The sequence below is a fragment of the Pristiophorus japonicus genome, chromosome 20 (genome assembly GCF_044704955.1).
Source record: "Pristiophorus japonicus isolate sPriJap1 chromosome 20, sPriJap1.hap1, whole genome shotgun sequence".
Classification (NCBI taxonomy): domain Eukaryota; kingdom Metazoa; phylum Chordata; class Chondrichthyes; family Pristiophoridae; genus Pristiophorus; species Pristiophorus japonicus.
Genome location: NC_091996.1, coordinates 76,231,158 through 76,252,934, shown reverse-complemented (window position 1 = coordinate 76,252,934; position 21,777 = coordinate 76,231,158). Strand labels below are relative to the sequence as shown.

At 46.4% G+C, this 21,777-nt stretch overlaps 1 protein-coding gene across 1 annotated transcript; it reads left to right on the top strand.

Annotated features, from left to right (window-relative positions):
* Positions 1 to 2,795: 2,795 nt before the first annotated feature.
* Positions 2,796 to 9,702, top strand: LOC139232778 (probable G-protein coupled receptor 139). Its single transcript, XM_070863276.1, has 2 exons — positions 2,796 to 2,859; positions 8,747 to 9,702. The coding sequence occupies exons 1-2, from the start codon at positions 2,796 to 2,798 to the stop codon at positions 9,700 to 9,702; spliced, it is 1,020 nt and encodes a 339-aa protein (XP_070719377.1).
* The last annotated feature ends 12,075 nt before the right edge of the window (positions 9,703 to 21,777 follow it).

Below are 21,777 nucleotides of genomic sequence, written 5' to 3'. Positions count from 1 at the left end.
ATTAGTTTGAGGGGATGTATTAGTTTGAGGGGATGTATTAGTTTGAGGGGCTGTATTAGTTTGAGGGGATGTATTAGTTTGAGGGGATGTATTAGTTTGAGGGGCTGTATTAGTTTGAGGGGATATATTAGTTTGAGGGACTGTATTAGTTTGAGGGGATGAATTAGTTTGAGGGGCTGTATTAGTTTGAGGGGATGTATTAGTTTGAGGGGATGTATTAGTTTGAGGGGCTGTATTAGTTTGAGGGTCTGTATTAGTTTGAGGGGATGTATTAGTTTGAGGGGATGTATTAGTTTGAGGGGATGTATTAGTTAGAGGGTCTGTATTAGTTTGAGGGGATGTATTAGTTTGAGGGATGTATTAGTTTGAGGGGATGGATTAGTTAGAGGGGATGTATTAGTTTGAGGGGATGTATTAGTTTGAGGGGATGGATTAGTTTGAGGGAATATATTATTTTGAGGGGATGTATTAGTTTGAGGGGCTGTATTAGTTTGAGGGGATGGATTAGTTTGAGGGGATGGATTAGTTAGAGGGGATGTATTAGTTTGAGGGGCTGTATTAGTTAGAAGGTCTGTATTAGTTTGAGGGGATGTATTAGTTTGAGGGTCTGTATTAGTTTGAGGGGATGTATTAGTTTGAGGGGCTGTATTAGTTTGAGGGGCTGTATTAGTTTGAGGGGATGTATTAGTTTGAGGGGCTGTATTAGTTTGAGGGGCTGTATTAGTTTGAGGGGCTGTATTAGTTTGAGGGGATGTATTAGTTTGAGGGGATGTATTAGTTTGAGGGGATGTATTAGTTTGAGGGGATGTATTAGTTAGAGGGTCTGTATTAGTTTGACATTTTCCGTTACAAGGCTGGGGGGAGGCACTGTCGTACCTTTGATCCAAGGGACACGGGCGAGTTCAAGACCCTATGGATAGGGTTGGACATGAGTTGGAAGCAGGCGGGTGTCTTCAAGAAGCAGGTACTCTTGGCAGGAACTGTGAGAAATTGTGGAGGGACGCGATCGGGGCCCAGAGGAAGCGTGAGTTCGGGGCCAGGGGCCCAGGGGCAGCACGGGCCAGCCCACACTGCAACATGTGTGCGCACTGCGTCCATGCAGCAGAGCAGGTCTCCAGTTGTCTTGGGTAATCCTTGCCACTGGACCCAAACCTACCTCTGTCAAGCCCATGTGGTGGCTGGTGTGCAATGGCCAATACACGTTAAAAAATCCACGCACAGGCGTCTTCCACCCTTGAGGATGAAGTTCGGGTTTTTCAGTCGAAACCTGTGAACTCGGCCTTTTTTTTGACGTGGAAGCAAGTCATCCTCGTTTCGAGGGACTGCCTATGATGCTATTAGTTTGAGTTTCTCTAATAGTTTAAGGGAGTGCATTAGATTGATGGGCTGTATTAGGTTAAATTTCTCTGTTAGTCTAAGGGGCTGTCTTTGATTGGGCTGTATTATTTTGACGTTTGGTATTAGTTTCATGTTCTTTATTACTTTGAGGGGCTGTATTAGTTTGATTTTCTCTATTAGTTTGAGTGGATTATTTTGAGGGTCCCTATTATTTTGAGTTTATTGGTTTCAGGTTCTCTCTTGGTTTGAATTTCAATATTAGTGTGAGTTTCTTTAATAATTTGAGTGTCTCTGTTAGTTTGAGGGTCTGTATTAGTTTTAATTTCTTTATTATGTTGAGGGTCCATATTATTTTGAGGTTCACTATAGATTTATTAATTAGTTTGATATTCTTTATTAGTTTGAGGCTCTCTATTACTTTGAGGTTCTCTTTTAGTTTGAGGTTATCTTTTAGTTTGAGGGGTTGTATTGGTTTTAGTTTTAGTTTGAGGTACTTTGTAATATTAAAGGGTTGTTTTAGTTTGAGGTTCTCTTGGTTTGAGGGGCTGTACTAGTTTGAGGTTCTCTATTACTTTGATGTGCTGTATGATTTTGAGTGTCTGTATGATGAGAAGTGCTGTATTAGTTTGCATTGTTTTTGCTGTATGAGTTTGATGTGTTGTATTGCTTTTAGGTAATCTACGAGTATGAGGCATCACATGTGTATGAGGTGCTGTATGGGTATGAGAGGCTTAATGAATATGAGGGCCTGTATTAGTTTGAGGACTATCATAGACATTCCCCACTTTAATTGTTTAACTGGATTTCCGTAGTTAAAGAGATCAGCCACTTCCTAGACCACAGTAGAACAGCCTTGAGAAGGACATTCTAACATTTGTAATTAAGTACTGAATGACTGCATTTAAAAGGGCAGCCCCGACCCCCTTTGTAGTACAGCAGTCTTGAGAGGGAAACTCTAACATTGGGAATGTAATTACTGAATAGCTACAGTTAAAGAAGGCAGCCACGTCACAGAGTGCAGTAGAGCAGCCCTGAGAGGGAAATTCTAACATTGGGAATGTAATTACTGAATGGCCACAGCAGAGTAAAGGACATCACCTGAAACAATATGCGATCTCCAGTTTGGCCTGATGGTTTTTGAAACAACAACCCAATTGCTGGGAGAATAAACCTGGAAACTTTCATGCGTTAATTAATGTGAGCAGAATTGTCAGTCTTTGGGGTTTCCAATTTGAATCTCTGCAGTAAATATATTTGTTCACAACAGGGACTTAAATCGGCTGTCGTAATCTGTTTGTTCAAGTTTAAAAGTAACTATTTTGATCGATGTTGCAACCTCAATGTCCCCGTGGAGAGACCGCAGAGTATAACTTAAAGGCGCTGGACTTGTACCGCCTCAGAGTATAATTCAGGGAGATTGCCTGCAGTACGAAGGGGCACATTATTTCACACAGAATATGCTTCCAATTCAATATGCCCAGAGAATATGCTACATGATCATTGCCATCATTGGTGTTCCTGGTAAGTGACTATATCCATTGAAATTGTGAAAATCTGTGTGTGAGCTGGTCTCTGGTTTTGCTCTGTGACTGATAATGTTACATCCTGGACTAGTGCTCACCGGTATAGATACCTGATTGGTGATATCATTGCGTTCAGTCAAATGGCCTGAATTACCACTACGGTTGATTCCATTTATACATCTGAACATAAACTTGCGTTTGTAACTAACAGGCTGATTGAATTATCAAGCTAATGTCTTTCATGGAATAGTGTATGCTTTTGAAACAGTCCTTACTCCGCGCAAATGTCTGAGAGAAGGTATTAGTGGGAGTGTGTGTCACTGTAGGATATACTGTGTGTGGGTCACTAACCGGTGTGGAACACTGTACCCCAGTGACCATGTATTACTGGGAGAGTGTGTCACTGTAGGATATACTGAGTGTGGGGCACTAACCGGTGTGGAACACTGTACCCCAGTGACCATATACTACTGGTCGTGTCTGTTACTGTAGGATATACTCAATGTGGGTCACTAACCGGTGTGGAACACTGTACCCCAGTGACCATGTATTATTGGGAGTGTCTGTCACTGTAGGATATACTGAGTGTGGGTCACTAACCGGTGTGGAACACCATACCCCGGTGACTATGTATTACTGGGAGTGTCTGTCACTGTAGGATATACTGAGTGTGGGTCACTAACCATTGGGGAAACTGTACCCCAGTGACCATGTATTACTGGGAGTGCGTGTCACTGTAGCATACACTGAGTATGGGTCACTAACCGGTGTGGAACACTGTACCCCAGTGACCATGTATTATTGGGAGTGTCTGTCACTGTAGCATACACTGAGTGTATGGGTCACTAACCGGTGTGGAACACTGTATTCCAGTGACCATGTATTATTGGGAGTGTCTGTCACTGTAGGATATATTGAGTGTGGATCACTAACCGGTGTGGAGCATCATACACCAGTGACTATGTATTACTGGGAGTGTGTGTCACTGTAGGATATACTGAGTGTGTGCCACTAACCAGTGTGGAACACTGTACCCCAGTGACCATGTATTACTGGGAGTGTCTGTCACTGTAGGAAATACTCAGTGTGGGTCACTAACCAGTGTGGAACACTGTACCCCAGTGACCATGTATTACTGGGAGTGTCTGTCACTGTAGGATATACTGAGTGTGGGTCACTAACTGGTGTGGAACACTGTACCCCAGTGACCATGTATTACTGGGACTGTGGGCCACTGTAGGAAATAAATCAGTGTGGGTCACTATTTCTTCTACTTCCGCTTCTGAGGCATACCCTCGGAATCGAGGGTGACTCGAATCCACACTAAAAATTATTTCACAGAGTGCTGAAGAGTCCATTGCATGACCTACATCCTCTGTCACAGGTGGGGCAGACGGTGCTTGAATGAACGGGAGTGTGGGGTGCCTGAGTTTCTGCGCGCTCCTTCCGCTATCTACGCATGGCTTCAGCTTGCTCTGGGGGATAAGACTCGAGGTGCTCTGTGCTGTGCGGATGCTTTTCCTCCACTTTGTGCTGGCTTGGACCAAGGTTGCCAGGTGTAGGTGGGGACGTTGCAATTCTTCAAGGAGGTTTGAGTGTGTCATGGTACATTTCCTCTGCCCTCCTGTGACTCGCTTGCAATAATGAATCACCGAGCAGACCGTTTGATTTTTGAATCTCATGTCAGGCATGCCGACAATGTGGCCGGACAATGGAGCTGATCAACTGTGGTCAATGCTTCGATGCTGGGGATGTTGGACTGACCGAGAACACTGATGTTGGTGCGCCACTCCGGCCAATTAATTTGCTGGAAATTGCGGAGGCAGCATTGGTACTTCTCCAGTGCTTTGAGGTGCTTGCTGTAAATATTCCATATCTCTGAAGCATATAGGAGGGCGGGTATCACTACTGCCCTGTGGACCATGAGCTAGGTCCGGGCTTTGAGATCCTTGTCTGCAAACACTTCCTTCCTCAGGCGTCTGAAGGCTGCACTGACACACTGAAGGCAGTGTTGGAATTTGCCATCAAAGTCTGCCCTTGTTGACAGTCGGCTCCAGAGGTATGGAAACTGCTCCTCATTGCACAGTGTATAACCCACTAAACCCGAGCTCCCCTGAAACGCGCAGCAGATGGTGAGTGTCCCTCCACCTATCCCTGCTGATTCTGAGTCCCCCATTTACAATTTAATGCACTCGCCATTCACTCTGGAAGTCCTCTCGCCCTCACCGGCTTTGGGCTGGGAATGAAAACCCTTGCCGGTTGCTGATCCTGATCCTGACCCCAGTGCACTGCCCCTGCTGAAAGTACAAATGCTGGACCTCTGGTCTGAACAATGTTCTATCCCCACACTCCAATGGTGCCGGGATGGGAGTTCGGATGGTTCCTAGCTATGCTGCCTTTTCTTGGGATACAGGGAACCTTCGATGTTCCAATTCTACTCCGGTCCCCTCCTTCACATATTGTTCAGGTACATTGATAACTGTGTTCGCGCAATTTCCTTTTCTAGCCATGAACTGGAAAAAGTCCTAACTCGCACAAAGTCATGGGGATCACCTTACCCCTATGCTTTCTGACCTATATTGGCTCCCGGTTAAAGAACGCTTCGATTTTGAAAATTCTCATCCTGGTTTACAAATCTCTCCATGGCCTTGTACCTCCCTACCTCTGTAATCTTTTTCAGCCTCATAACCCATCAAAGAGTACTTAAGAGTACTTAAGGAGGTGGCCTTGGAAATAGTGGATGCATTGACAGTCATTTTCCAACATTCCATTGACTCTGGATCAGTTCCTATGGAGTGGAGGGTAGCCAATGTAACCCCACTTTTTAAAAAAGGAGGGAGAGAGAAAACAGGGAATTATAGACCGGTCAGCCTGACATCGGTAGTGGGTAAAATGATGGAATCAATTATTAAGGATGTCATAGCAGTGCATTTGGAAAGAGGTAATATGATAGGTCCAAGTCAGCATGGATTTGTGAAAGGGAAATCATGCTTGACAAATCTTCTGGAATTTTTTGAGGATGTTTCCAGTAGAGTGGACAAGGGAGAACCAGTTGATGTGGTATATTTGGACTTTCAGAAGGCTTTCGACAAGGTCCCACACAAGAGATTAATGTGCAAAGTTAAAGCACATGGGATTGGGGGTAGTGTGCTGACATGGATTGAGAACTGGTTGTCAGACAGGAAGCAAAGAGTAGGAGTAAATGGGGACTTTTCAGAATGGCAGGCAGTGACTAGTGGGGTACCGCAAGGTTCTGTGCTGGGGCCCCAGCTGTTTACACTGTACATTAATGATTTAGACAAGGGGATTAAATGTAGTATCTCCAAATTTGCGGATGACACTAAGTTGGGTGGCAGTGTGAGCTGCAAGGAGGATTCTATGAGGCTGCAGAGCGACTTGGATAGGTTAGGTGAGTGGGCAAATGCATGGCAGATGAAGTATAATGTGGATAAATGTGAGGTTATCCACTTTGGTGGTAAAAACAGAGAGACAGACTATTATCTGAATGGTGACAGATTAGGAAAAGGGGAGGTGCAAAGAGAGCTGGGTGTCATGGTACATCAGTCATTGAAGGTTGGCATGCAGGTACAGCAGGCGGTTAAGAAAGCAAATGGCATGTTGGCCTTCATAGCGAGGGGATTTGAGTACAGGGGCAGGGGCAGGGAGGTGTTGCTACAGTTGTACAGGGCCTTGGTGAGGCCACACCTGGAGTATTGTGTACAGTTTTGGTCTCCTAACCTGAGGAAGGACATTCTTGCTATTGAGGGATGGTGGGACTGACCTATCAAGAAAGACTGGATCAACTGGGCTTGTATTCACTGGAGTTCAGAAGAATGAGAGGGGACCTCATAGAAACATTTAAAATTCTGACGGGGTTCGACAGGTTAGATGCAGGAAGAATGTTCCCAATGTTGGGGAAGTCCAGAACCAGGGGACACAGTCTAAGGATAAGGGGGAAGCCATTTAGGACCGAGATGAGGAGGAATTTCTTCACCCAGAGAGTGGTGAACCTGTGGAATTCTCCACCACAGAAAGTTGTTGAGGCCAATTCACTAAATATATTCAAAAAGGAGTTAGATGAAGTCCTTACTACTAGGGGAATCAAGGGGTATGGTGAGAAAGCAGGAATGGGGTACTGAAGTTGCATGTTCAGCCATGAACTCATTGAATGGCGGTGCAGGCTAGAAGGGCCGAATGGCCTACTCCTGCACCTATTTTCTATGTTTCTATGTTTCTAAAATATCTCCGCTCATCAAATTCTGCCCTCTCGAAAATTCTTCATTATACTACTCAACTATCGGTGGCCTTACCTTCAGCCGTTTGGGCCCTAAACCCGGGAAGTCCCTCTCTAAACCTCTCTGCTTCTCTAACCATCTTTCCATTTTAAAGATATCCTGAAAATCAACCTCTTTTACCAAGCTTTTGGTCATATGCCTTAATTTCTTCTTTTTTATCTCGGTGTCATATGTTCTCCTGTTAACACTGCTTTGAAGCACCTTGGGACGTTTAACTACATTAAAGGCTTGATATAAATAAAAGTTATTGTTATTATCATTAATAATATTAGTTATTATTAATATTATTAATAATTATTATTATAATTATAATGATGTAGTTAACCTTGCTTCTAATTTACACCCCTCTCTTTCCTTCATATGCTCCGTCTGACACTACCCTTCCCTTCCTCGACATCTCTAAGTCCATTTCCGAGGATAGGCTCTCTACAAATAGCGACCATAATCTGGCCGACTCCTACAGCTAGCTTGATTATATGACCTCACACCCAGCTTGCTGGAAGAACTCGATTACATTCTGAGTGTCGCTGGCTGCGTTGCATCTGTTCCGATGATGCCACCTCCCACACCAGTGCTTACAACATGTCTTCCTTTTTCTGAGCTGAGGATACCCGTCCTCTGTGGTTCTGATCCTGTGGGCCTGTAACCTCGTGTGGAGTGGGTAGGAGATGAGGGACGAGGCAGTGTCATGAAGACAGTGACTAGTTGTGTCAATAACTCGGGCTGAGAGGCTACAGTAGTGGGGTGGTTCCCCGGTCCCCGACCCCCTCTGGTTGATTATCTTCCTGCAGTGACCATGCCCTGTTCAGAGAAGGTTCACCAGACTGGTTCCTGAGATGAAGGTGTTGTCTTATGAGGAAATGTTGAGCAAGCTGGGCCTATAATCGTTGGAGTTTAGAAGAATCAGCGGTGATCTTATTGAAACGTATAAGATTCTGAGGCGGCTCGACAGGGTAGATGCAGAGAGGGTGTTGCCCCTTGTGGGGGAATCTAGAACTAGGGAACATAGTTTCAGAATGTTCCCGATGTTGGGGAAGTCCAGAACCAGGGGACACAGTCTAAGGATAAGGGGTAAGCCATTTAGGACCAAGATGAGGAGAAACTTTTTCTCTCAGAGAGTTATTAACCTGTGGCATTCCCTGCCGCAGAGAGTTGTTGATGCCAGTTCATTGGATATATTTAAGAGGGATATGGCCCTTACGGCTAAAGGGATCAAGGGGTATGGCGAGAAAGCAGGAATGGGGTACTGAGGGAATGATCAGGCATGATCTTATTGAATGGTGGTGCAGGCTCGAAGGGCCGGATGGCTTACTCCTGCACCTATTTTCTATGTTTCTATGTTTCTATTAATATTGCCCACCCGCCCGCTGGGATGGCTCGGCTTCCCTCCCACTGCCCCGTCTCTGCTAAACTGGGAAGCAGCGGGTTGGAGGTAGGTTGGGTTGGGATGATATACTTTACATGTTAACCCCTGACCCGACGTCCACCCGGCTGTTTTTGTGCTAAATGACAGGCCTTACTGTCTGAGCTCAGTCACCGACAATGTGTGACCAATAATTGACTGTCTCTTTTCCCTTCTGTTTATTGCAGTGAATTTAGTGGCGATTGTGATCCTGTCCCGGGGAAAGTGCGGGCTGTCCACCTGCACCACTCGTTACCTGGTGGCCATGGCAGCAGCGGATCTACTGGTTGTCGTCATTGAGATCATACTGCGGCGGATCAGTCGGTATTATTTCCCGGAATCTTTCCTGGATATCACCTCTGTGTGTCGTGTTATATATGTCCTGATGCGTGTAGCCACAAACTGTTCTGTCTGGTTCACCGTCACTTTCTCCTTTGATCGATTTGTGGCCATTTGTTGCCAGAAGCTGAAAACCAAATATTGCACCGGGAGAACTGCGGCTGTGGTTCTGGCAACAAGCTGCATTCTGCTCTCTTTAAAAAACGTTCCCTTCTACTTTGCATTGCGATCTGGGAAGAAAATCGACAATGTTCCTTGGGGCTGTTACACAATCCCAGGCTATTATACTGAGCCCGGATGGGTGGGATTTGACTGGTTTGATAAGGTTTTAACACCACTGCTCCCATTCGCTGTAATTTTGTTGCTCAACGCTCTGACAGTCAGACACATTTTAGTGGCCAGTCGAGTCCGGAAGGGACTGAGGGGTGAGAGCAAGGGGGAGAAGGGCAGTGACCCAGAGATGGAGAGCAGGAGGAAGTCTGTGATTTTACTCTTCACCATATCCGGCAGCTTCATACTGCTGTGGCTGGTAACTGTTATGGAATTCTTATATTATAACATTGCAGGAACAAGTCCCGTTGATTACAATTATTCTTTATTTACCTTTCGACAAGTCGGATTTATACTGCAGAATTTAAGTTGCTGCACAAACACATTTATTTACGGGGTGACCCAGTCCAAGTTCAGAGAGCAGTTGAAGAGCGCGGTGAAATATCCGGTGACCTCAATTATACAAATAATTAATAACAGAACAACTGAGCGCAGCCCAGAGGCGGGTCCCAGTGTTTCCAGTCTAGGAATATAATATTTAGCCACAGACTTCCATCCACTGAATTACACCAGGAATGGCTGGTGATCTGATAATACACCCAGCGATGTGTTTAGGACACGGCACTATTTCTGATTGACATTTCCCACCTTGTCTTTCTGGACAGCACCACGAGCTTGATGCACTCTGTCCGAGCTCTTGTGTAAAGGGTCACTACAGCTATTTAGTGAAGGAATTCATTGCAGCTTCCAGAGTGAGAGGCTCGTCAATAAGTCAGTCGGCAGAGTGGAGCTGTAGTTCAGAGGATTACATTACATAGAATATACAGCACAGACAAATACAGTTCGGCCCTACTGGTCTGTGCTGGTGTTTATGCTCCAGACCAGACTCCTCCCATTGCAAATACTTCGTCTCAGCCTCTCAGCATATCTTTCTATTTCATTTTCTCTCATTTACTCGTCTAGTTTCCTTTGACAGCATCTGAGCTATGTATCTCAAACACTTCCTGTCGTAGGGAATTCCATATTCTAACCACTCTCTCAGTAAAGAAATTGTTCTTTATTTCCCTATTGGTGTTATTTGTGATTATCTTGCATTTATAGCTCCATAGATTTGGATGCTCCCACGAGTATAAACTTTTCTCTCCCCATCGACCCGGTCCAAAACAATCATAATTTACAAGACTTCTATCAGGACTCCTCTATGTTCTCCGTCTTCTACAGGAACCAAGCACAACCTGTTCATTCGTTCCTGATAACTGTTATCTTTCAGTTCTGGTGCCGTCCAACCAAAAATCTGTGAGACCGTACTAGTGGCCCCCGTCACCATCTCCATTGCCCTAGCCACCGGCTCCATCCCTCTCCCTGTCACCAGTCTAATGCTGAACGCAGCCGTTAGCAACCTTGGTGTCTTATTTGAGCGGGAGATGGTCTTCCGACCCAATATCCACTCCATCACCAGGGCGGCATCTTTGTGCCTCTGTTACATCGCCTGACTCCGTTCATTTGCTGCTCAAACCTTAATCCTGCCTTTACTAGCTCTAGATATGACTCCTCCAAAGTTCTCCTGGGCGGCTTCCAATCTCCCACATCCATATACTTGAGCTCATCCAAAACTCTGCTGCCTGTGTCCTAACTTGCACCTTATCGCAATACCCCATCACACCTGTGCTCGCTGACCTACATTGTCTCCCTTTCCGACAGCGCCTGAATTTAAAAATGATCATTCTTGTTTTCAAATCACTTCACGGCCTCTGTAACCTGCACCGGCACTTAGACCTCCTGAGATCTCTGCGCTGCTCCAAATCTAGCAGATTGCACATCCCCGATTTAAACTGCTCCACCAATGGCAGCCTGGCTTTCAGCTACCTAGGTCCCAAGCTCTGGGATTCCTCCCTAAACCTCTCCACCTCGTGAACTCTCCTCCTCCTTCAGCTGCCTAGGTCCCAAGCTCTGGGATTCCTCCCTAAACCTCTCCACCTCGCGAACTCTCCTCCTCCTTCAGCTGCCTGGGTCCCAAGCTCTGAGATTCTCTCCCTAAACCTCTCCACATCCCCGCCCACTCCCCATAACCCCTTATCTCCTTATCGCTCATGAAACTGTCTACCTCTGTCTTAAGTGTATTCAATGTCCCAGCTTCCACAGCTCTCCGAGGCAGAAAATTCCATAGATTTACAACCCTCTGAGAGAAGAAGTTCCTCCTCATCTCTGTTTTAAATGGGGGGCACCTTATTCTAAGATCATGCCCCCTAGTTCTAGTCTCCCGCATCAGTGGAAACATCCTCTCTGCATCCACCTTGTCAAGATCCTCATAATCTTATGTATTTCGATAAGATCACCTCTCATTCTTCTGAACTCCAATGAATAGAAGCCCAACCTAATCAACCTTTCCTCATAAGTCTACTACCCCATCCCCGGAATCAACCTAGTGAACCTTCTCTGAACTGCCTCAAAAGCAAGTATAGCCTTTTATAAATAGCGAAACCAAAACTGCAAGCAGTATTCCAGGTGTGGCCTCACCAATACGTTGTCCAACTGTAGCAAGACTTCCCTGCTTTTATACTCCATCCCCTTTGCAATAAAGGCCAAGATACCATTGGCCTTCCTGATAAATATCTGTACCTGCATACTATTCTTTTGTGTTTCATGCGCAAGTACCCCAAGTTCCTGCTGTACTGCGGCACTTTGCAAACTTTCTCCATTAAATAATAATTTTGATTTTTTTTCTGCCAAAGTGCATGACCTCACACTTTCCAACATTATACTCCATCTGCCAATTTTTTGTCCACTCACTTAGCCTGTCTATGTCCTTTTGAAGATTTTATGTGTCCTCCTCACACATTGCTTTTCCTTCCATCTTTGTATCGTCAGCGAACTTGGCTATGTTATACTTGGTCCCTTCTTCCAAGTCGTTGGTATACATTGTAAATAGTTGGGGTCCCAGCACTGATCCCTGCGGCACCCCACTAGTTACTGATTGTCAACCAAGAAATGAACCATTTATCCCGACTCTCTGTTTTCTGTTAGTTAGCCAATCCTCTATCCATGATAAACTATTACCCCCAACCCCGTGAACTTTTATCTTGTGCAGTAACTTTTTATGTGGCTCCTTGTCAAATGTCTTCTGGGATTCGAAATACACCACATCCACTGCTTCCCCTTTATCTACCCTATTCGTTACATTCTCAAAGACCTCCAGCAAATTTGTCAAACATGACTTCCCCTTCATAAATCCATGCTGACTCTGCCTGACCGAATTTTGCTTTTCCAAATGTCCTGCTGCTGCTTCTTTAATAATGGGCTCCAACATTTTCCCAAGCACAAATGTTAGGCTAACTAGTCTATAGTTTCCTGCTTTTTGTTTGCCTCCTTTATTAAATAGGGGTGTTACATTTGCAGTTTTCCAATCTGCAGGGACCTCCCCAGAATCCAGGGAATTATTGTAAATTCGAACCAATACATCCACAATCCCTGCCACTACTTCTCTTAAGACCCGAGGATGCGAGCCATCAGCTCCAAGGGATTTACCTGCCTTTTGTCCCATTATCTTACTGAGAACCACCTCCTTAGTGATTTTGATTGTGTTAAGTTCCTCCCCCGCTATAGCCCCATGACTATCCACTGTCGGAATATTGTTAGTATGCACTACCGTAAATACTGATACAAAATAATTGTTCAGAGTTTCTGCCATCTCCATGTTCCCCATTACTAGTTCCCCGGTCTCGTCCTCCAAGGGACCAACATTTACTTCAGCCACTTTTTTCATTTGATATACCTATAGAAACTCTTAACCATCTCTGTCAAATCAGAACAACACCAGCTTCTCCAGTCAATCCATATAACTGATGTCCCCATTCCTGGTACCATTCTGATCAATCTGCCCTTAACATCCTCTGTTCTAAGGAGAAGAATCCCAGTTCTCCAGTGTCTCCACGTAACTGAAGAGCCTCACCAATGGAATCACTCAAGAATTTCTCTTCTATACATGCTCCAATGCCTTGACATTTTTCCCAACTTGAGGTGCCCTGAAATGAACACCATACCCCAGCTGAAGCCTAAACAGTGTTTTATAATATCTCAACATAACTTCCTTGCTTTTGTGCTCTATTGCTCTATCAATGGAGCATATGGCACATGATTATATTTAGCATCCTTTTCAACTTGCCCGGCAGCCTTCAAAGATTTGTGTAAATACACCCCCAGGTCTCCATGTCCTTGCTCTCCCTTTAAATTGTACAATTTAGTTCATATTGCCTCTCCTCAATCTTCCTACCAACATACCTACTTCACAATTCTCTGTGTTAAATTTAATCTGCCATGTGTCTGCCCATTTGAATCAGAGTTAGGGTTATGTTGTAAGCAAAGGGTTTGGATTTGGATTGAAACGCCATCCTGGAAGTGTGGGATCAGGTCATGGACTTCTCTGTGGCTCTCAAGCCCTCCAGCCTGAATATAGTTGCTGGGCATTTAGGGCCTGTTTTAGGCTCCACTGATTATGTTATTCGATTAATGCAAAATTGGTACGTAGCTTTTCTTTTTTCTTTTCTCGATCAGTAAGTAACATTTAGCATTGTTGTTGCCAAATTAAGTTTATCTAAGAGTTAAGTCATGGCAGGAGAGCTCGGACACTTGTTATGCTCCTCCTGTACTATGTGGGAAGTCAGGGACGCTTCCGGTGTCCCTGACGACTACGTGTGCAGGAAGCGTATCCACCTCCAGCTTCTGACAGACTGCATTGCGGCACTGGAGCAGTGGGTGAATTCACCCTGGAGCATCCACAATGCTGAGAATGACGTGAATAGCACGTTTAGTTAGTTGGTCTTACCGCAGGTAAATGGGTACACAGCCAGATAGTAAATGGGTAACCAGCAGGAAGAGTAGTGCAAGGAAGGTATGCAGGGGCCCCCTGCGGTCAACCCCCTGCAAAACAAATACACCACTTTGGGTACTGTTGAGAGGGATGACTCATCAGGGGGAGCAGTAGCAGCCAAGAAGACACCTTGGGTGGCTCTGCTGCACAGGAGGGCAGGAAAAAGAGTGGGAGAGCTATAGTGATAGGGGATTCAACTGAGACTCCAGGATGATATGTTGCCTCCCTGGTGCAAGGGTCAAGGATGTCTCGGAGCGGGTGCAGGACATTCTGAAAAGGGAGGGTGAACAGCAAGTTGTCGTGGTGCTTATAGGTACCAACAATATAGGTAAAAAACGGGATGAGGTCCTACGAGATGAATTTAGGGAGCTAGAAGCTAAATTAAAAAGTAGGACCTCAAAGGTAGTAATCTCAGGATTGCTATCAGTGCCACGTGCGAGTCAGAGTAGGAATCGCAGGATAGCTCAGATGAATACGTGGCTTGAGGAGTGGTGCAAGAGGGAGGGATTCAAATTCCTGGGACACTGGAACAGGTTCTGGGGGAGGTGGGACCAGTACAAACCGGACGGTCTGCACCTGGGCAGGGCCGGAACCAATGTCCTCGGGGGAGTGCTTGCTAGTGCTGTTGGGGAGGAGTTAAACTAACATGGCAGGGGGATGGGAACCTATGCAGGGAGACAGAGGGAAATAAAATGGAAGCAGAAGCAAAAGATAGAAAGGAGAATAGTAAAAGTGGAGGGCAGAGAAAGCTAAGGCAAAAAACAAAAAGGGTCACATTACAGCAAAATTCTAAAGGGGCAAAGTGTGTTCAAAAGACAAGCCTGAAGGCTCTGTACCTCAATGCAAGGAGTATTCGGAATAAGGTGGACGAATTAACTGTGCAGATAGTAGTTAACGGATATGAAGTAATTGGCATCACGGAGACATGGCTCCAGGGTGACCAAGGCTGGGAACTCAACTTCCAGGGATATTCAACATTTAGAAAGGCTAGGCAGAGAGGAAAAGGAGGCGGGATGGCGTTGCTGGTTAAAGAGGAAATTAATGCAATAGTAAGGAGGGACATTAGCCTGGATGATGTGGAATCGGTATGGGTGGAGCTGCGGAATACCAAAGGGCAGAAAACGTTAGTGGGAGTTGGGCACAGACCAACAAACAGTAGTAGTGAGGTTGGGGACAGCATCAAACAAGAAATAAGGGATGTGTGCAGTACAGACACAGCAATTATCATGGGCGACTTTAATCTACATATTGATTGGGCTAACCAAACTGGTAGCAATGCAGTGGAGGAGGATTTCCTAGAGTGTATTAGGGATGGTTTTCAAGACCAATATGTCGAGGAACCAACTAGAGAGCTGGCCATCCTAGACTGGGTGATGTGTAATGAGAAGGGAATAATTAGCAATCTTGTTGTGCGAGGCCCCTTGGGGAAGAGTGACCATAATATGGTAGAATTCTTTATTAAGATGGAGAGTGACACAGTTAATTCAGAAACTAGGGTCCTGAACTTAAGGAAAGGGAACTTCAACGGTATGTGGCATGAATTGGCTAGAATAGACTGGCGAGTGATACTTAAAGGGTTGACGGTGCATAACCAATGGCAAACATTTAAAGATCACATTGGTGAACTTCTGCAATTGTATATCCCTGTCTGGAGTAAAAATAAAACGGGGAAGGTGGCTCAACCGTGGCTAACAAGGGAAATTAAGGATCGTGTTAAAGCCACGGAAGAGGCATATAAATTGGCTAGAAAAAGCAACAAACCTGAGGACTGGGAGAAATTGAGAATTCAACAGAGGAGGACTAAGGGTTTAATTAAGAGGGGGAAAATAGAGTACGAGAGGAAGCTTGCAGGGAACATAAAAACTGACTGCAAAAGCTTCTATAAATATGTGAAGGGAAAAAGATTAGTGAAGACAAATGTAGGTCCCTTGCAGTCGGATTCAGGTGAATTTATAATGGTGAACAAAGAAATGACAGAACAATTGAACAAATACTTCGGTTCTGTCTTCACAAAGGAAGACACGAATGTACTAAGGGACAGTTGGTCTTGTGATGAGAAGGAACTGAAGGATATCCTTATTAGGTGGGAAATTGTGTTAGGGAAATTGATGGGATTGAAGGCCGATAAATCCCGGGGGCCTGATAGTGTGCATCCCAGAGTACTTAAGGAAGTGACCCTAGAAATAGTGGATGCATTGGTGATCATGTTCCAACAGTCTATCGACACTGGATCAGTTCCTATGTACTGGAGGGTAGCTAATGTAACACCACTTTTTAAAAAAGGAGGGAGAGAGAAAACGGGTAATTATAGACCGGTTAGCCTGACATCAGTAGTGGGGAAAATGTTGGAATCAATCATTAAGGATGAAATAGCAGCGCATTTGCAAAGCAGTGACAGAATCGGTCCAAGTCAGCATGGATTTATGAAAGGGAAATCATGCTTGATGAATCGTCTGGAATTTTTTTGAGGATGTAACTAGCAGAGTGGACAAAAAAGAACCAGTGGATGTGGTGTATTTGGACTTTCAAAAGGCTTTTGACAAGGTCCCACACAAGAAATTGGTGTGCAAAATCAAAGCACATAGTATTCGGGGTAATGTACTGAGGTCAACAGAGAACTGGTTGGTAGACAGGAAGCAGAGAGTCGGGTTAAATGGGTCCTTTTCAGAATGGCAGGCAGTGACTAGTGGAGTGCCGCAGGGCTCAGTGCTGGGACCCCAGCTCTTTACAATATACCTTAACGATTTAGATGAAGGAATTGAGTGTAATATCTCCAAGTTTGCAGATGACACTAAACTGGGTGATGGTGTGAGCTGTGAGGAGGACACTAATAGGCTGCAGGGTCACTTGGACAGGTTAGGTGAGTGGGCAAATGCATAGCAGATGTAGTATAATGTGGATAAATGTGAGGTTATCCATTTTCGGGGCAAAAACACGAAGGCAGAATATTATCTGAATGGCGGCAGATTAGGAAAAGGGGTGGTGCAATGAGACCTGGGTGTCATGGTTCATCAGTCACTTAAAGTGGGCATGCAGGTACAGCAGGCGGTGAAGGCGGCAAATGGTATGTTGGCCTTCATAGCTAGGGGATTTGAGTATCGGAGTAGGGAGATCTTACTGCAGTTGCACAGGGCCTTAGTGAGGCCTCACCTGAAATATTGTGTTCAGTTTTGTTCTCCTAATCTGAGGAAGGACGTTCTTGCTGTTGAGGGAGTGCAGCGAAGGTTCACCAGACTGATTCCAGGGATGGCTGGACTGTCATATGAGGAGAGACTGGATCAACTGGGCCTTTATTCACTGGAGTTTTGAAGGATGAGAGGAGATCTCATAGAAATATAGAAGATTCTGACGGGACTGGACAGGTTAGCTGTGGGAAGAATGTCCCCGATGTTGGGGAAGTCCAGAACCAGGAGACATAGTCTTAGGTTAAGGGGTAGGCCATTTAGGACTGAGATGAGGAGAAATTTCAACACTCAGAGAGTTGTTAACCTGTGGAATTCCCTGCCGCAGAGAGTTGTTGATGCCAGTTCATTGGATATATTCAAGAGGGAGGTAGATATGGCCCTTACGGCTAAAGCAATCAAGGGGTATGGAGAGAAAGCAGGAAAGGGATACTGAGGGAATGATTAGCCATTATCTTATTGAATGGTGGTGCAGGCTCGAAGGGCTGAATGGCCTACTCCTGCACCTATTTTCTATGTTTCTATGTAGCATTTAACTGAGTGAGCAGATAACTTGATATTCAGGAATCAGAGTTAGTTGGAAAATGTTAAATCATTGTCCTTCTTACCGATGATCAGCCTAAACTTTCTCATGTTCACCAGTCAGTCTGTACCCTCCTGAAAACTATTACTATTGTCCTCATTGTGTACTGCACTTTGTCATCTTGTATCATCTACAAACTATAAAATGATACCATATATACCCAGATCTAGGGTGCATGAATATATATCAAAAAGAGCAGTCCTCCTAATACGACTGGAGGGAGCAGTATAGCTCCCTCCAGTCTGAACAACAACCAGTCATCAATGCTCTCTGTTATCTGTCTCTGAGCTATTGTCATGTCCATGCTGCCCTGACCATTTAATCCCATGGGTTAGAATTTTATCCATAACAGTTAAGTGGTAGTTTGTCAAACGCCCTTCGAAAGTCTGTATACACATCATCAAAAACCATATATATATACATATATATAGATCTGGATTCCCAACAAAGTTATCACCTCGCATTCATCTACATTAAAGTTCACTTGCCACAACTGCACAGTCTGCATGTATTCTAATGTCTATTGTGAATCTCCTTTAGAGATATAGAATGGGGAGCCTCTGTTTATTCAATAAAAACAACAATAATTAATAACGGCAGCCACCCACAGATGTGTGCGGTGTGGGAATTTGATCAGTAATTCCAAAGCTTAAATAGCGGAGCAGGCTCGAGGAGCCAAATGGCCCACTCCTGCTCCTATTCCTTACGTTATGTCACTGGGTACCACTGCTTTTCATTAAAGTTGGTGAAGATATTATTAATTACAAATAAAAGAACCGCTGCCCTCTTAACATCAGCCTCATTTTGTGTCAATCCATATCTAAAAATGCACCCAATATCCTCAGACCCTCCCCACACACCCAATATCCTCAGCTCCTCCCCACCCACCCAATATCCTCAGACCACCCCACTCCACCCAATATCCTCAGACCCCCCCCAATCTACCCAATATCCTCAGACCCCCCCCACCCCACCCAATATCCTCAGCTCCTCCCCACCCACCCAATATCCTCAGACCACCCCACTCCACCCAATATCCTCAGACCCCCCCAATCTACCCAATATCCTCAGACCCCCCCCACCCCACCCAATATCCTCAGCTCCTCACCACTCCACCCAATATCCTCAGACCCTCCCCACCCCACCCAATATCCTCCGCTCCTGCCCAGCCACCCAATATCCTCAGACCCTCCCCACCCCACCCAATATCCTCAGACCCTCCCCACCCCACCCAATATCCTCAGCTCCTCCCCACTCCACCCAATATCCTCAGACCCTCCCCACCCCACCCAATATCCTCCATTCCTCCCCACCCACCCAATATCCTCAGACCCCCCCCACTCCACCCAATATCCTCAGACCCCCCCCAATCTACCCAATATCCTCAGACCCCCCCCCACCCCACCCAATATCCTCAGCTCCTCCCCACTCCACTCAATATCCTCAGCTCCTCCCCACTCCACTGAATATCCTCAGACCCTCCCCACCCCACCCAATATCCTCCGCTCCTGCCCACCCACCCAATATCCTCCGCTCCTCCCCACCCCACCCAATATCCTCCGCTCCTCCCCACCCACCCAATATCCTCAGACCCTCCCCACCCTACCCCACCCAATATCCTCCGCTCCTCCCCACCCACCCAATATCCTCAAACCCTCCCCACCCCACCCAATATCCTCAGCTCCTCCCCACCCCACCCAATATCCTCAGCTCCTCCCCACCCCACCCAATATCCTCCGCTCCTGCCCACCCACCCAATATCCTCCGCTCCTCCCCACCCACCCAATATCCTCAAACCCTCCCCACCCCACCCAATATCCTCCGCTCCTCCCCACCCACCCAATATCCTCAGACCCTCCCCACCCCACCCAATATCCTCCGCTCCTCCCCACCCACCCAATATCCTCAGACCCTCCCCACCCTACCCCACCCAATATCCTCCGCTCCTCCCCACCCACCCAATATCCTCAAACCCTCCCCACCCCACCCAATATCCTCAGCTCCTCCCCACCCCACCCAATATCCTCAGCTCCTCCCCACCCCACCCAATATCCTCAGCTCCTCCCCACCCACCCAATATTCTCAGACCCTCCCCACCCCACCCAATATCTTCAGACTCCCCCCATCCCACCCAATATCCTCAGCTCCTCCCCACCCAACCAATATCCTCAGACCCTCCCCACCCCACCCAATATCTTCAGCTCCTCCTACCCACCCAATATTCTCAGACCCCCCCACCCCACCCAATATCCTCAGCTCCTCCCCGCCCCACCCAATATCCTCAGACTCCCCCCAACCCACCCAATATCCTCAGACCCCCCCCCACCCACCCAATATCCTCAGACCCTCCCCACCCCACCCAATATCCTCAGACCCCCCCCACCCACCCAATATCCTCAGACCCTCCCCACTCCACCCAATATCCTGAGCCTCCCCACCCCACCCAATATCCTCAGCTCCTCCCCACCCCACCCAATATCCTCAGACCCTCCCCACCCCACCCAATATCCTTAGCTCCTCCCCACTCCACCCAATATCCTCAGACCCCCCCCAACCCCACCCAATATCCTCAGACCCTCCCCACCCACCCAATATCCTCAGACCCCCCCGACCCCACCCAATATCCTCAGACCCTCCCCACCCCACCCAATATCCTCAGACCCTCCCCACCCACCCAATATCCTCAGACCTCCCCCACCCCACCCAATATCCTCAGACCCTCCCCACCCACCCAATATCCTCAGACCCTCCCCACCCCACCCAATATCCTCAGACCCCCCCCACCCCACATCCTCAGACCCTCCCCACCCCACCCAATATCCTCAGACCCCCCCCACCCCACATCCTCAAACCCTCCCCACCCCACCCAATATCCTCAGACCCTCCCCATTCACCCAATATCCTCAGACCCCCCCCACCCCACCCAATATCCTCAGACCCCCCCACCCCACCCAATATCCTCAGACCCTCCCCACCCCACCCAATATCCTCAGACCCCCCCCCCACTCCACCCAATATCCTCCGCTCCTCCCCACCCCACCCAATATCCTCAGACCCCCCCCACCTCACCCAATATCCTCAGACCCTCCCCACGCCACCCAATATCCTCCGCTCCTCCCCACCCCACCCAATATCCTCAGACCCCCCCCACCTCACCCAATATCCTCAGACCCTCCCCACCCCACCCAATATCCTCCGCTCCTCCCCACCAATGTTGCCTCTAATTGTTTGTGCTGAGTGGGCCAGAAACTCCTTTTAGCGCGACCTTTTCAACTCTGGGCAAAGTTTACAACAACATTATTTACAACAACTTTACAACAACAACAGCAGCAGCAACCACTTGAAATCATATATAGAGTTATTCCATTTTGGCAGCTCACCATCTCAGGTCATTAGACAATCAGACAAGGTTAGATACAGGGTTTACATAACTTGTCTGCTGTTTAATTATAATCCTCTATAAATGATCTCCAGTGCTTCATTTGCACTTGTATGGCCTTATTATCGTCCATTGCTACATTTAGTGACTTGTTTATCTGTACCCAGAGATCCCTTTGCACTTCTACCCCATTTGTTCTCTTAGTTTCCAAGGGTAGGTTGGGTCCTTATCTCTCCTACCAAAATGCACCAACTCACACTGATCCATCTTGTAAATCGTTTGCTATTTACATGACCATTATGCACGTTGTTTACGATAGAATTAATTAAAAGTTTTTCGTTCGTCATGTACAAAATCTACTAAAAAAAGATAACTGATCACAAATGAGTGGGATATAAAGGAACTACATAATAATGCATTTACACTACATAACCATCACTCAGTTACACGGTTATGCATCGACTAACAAGCCAAAAGGCCAAGGTGAGCTGAAAGAGGAATATATATTCGTGCAATTTGTATTAATTTTAAAGTTGTCAACCTATTAGCCGCATCTCATGTGACCATAGCAATGGCAGCACAAGCAGCAGGATCAGTGA

Coding starts and splice junctions, on each gene's coding strand:
- LOC139232778 (XM_070863276.1), top strand. CDS start 2,796: ATGCTTCCAATTCAATATGCCCAGAGAATATGCTACATGATCATTGCC. Junction 2,860..8,746: donor TGCCATCATTGGTGTTCCTG/GTAAGTGACTAT, acceptor TGTTTATTGCAG/TGAATTTAGTGGCGATTGTG.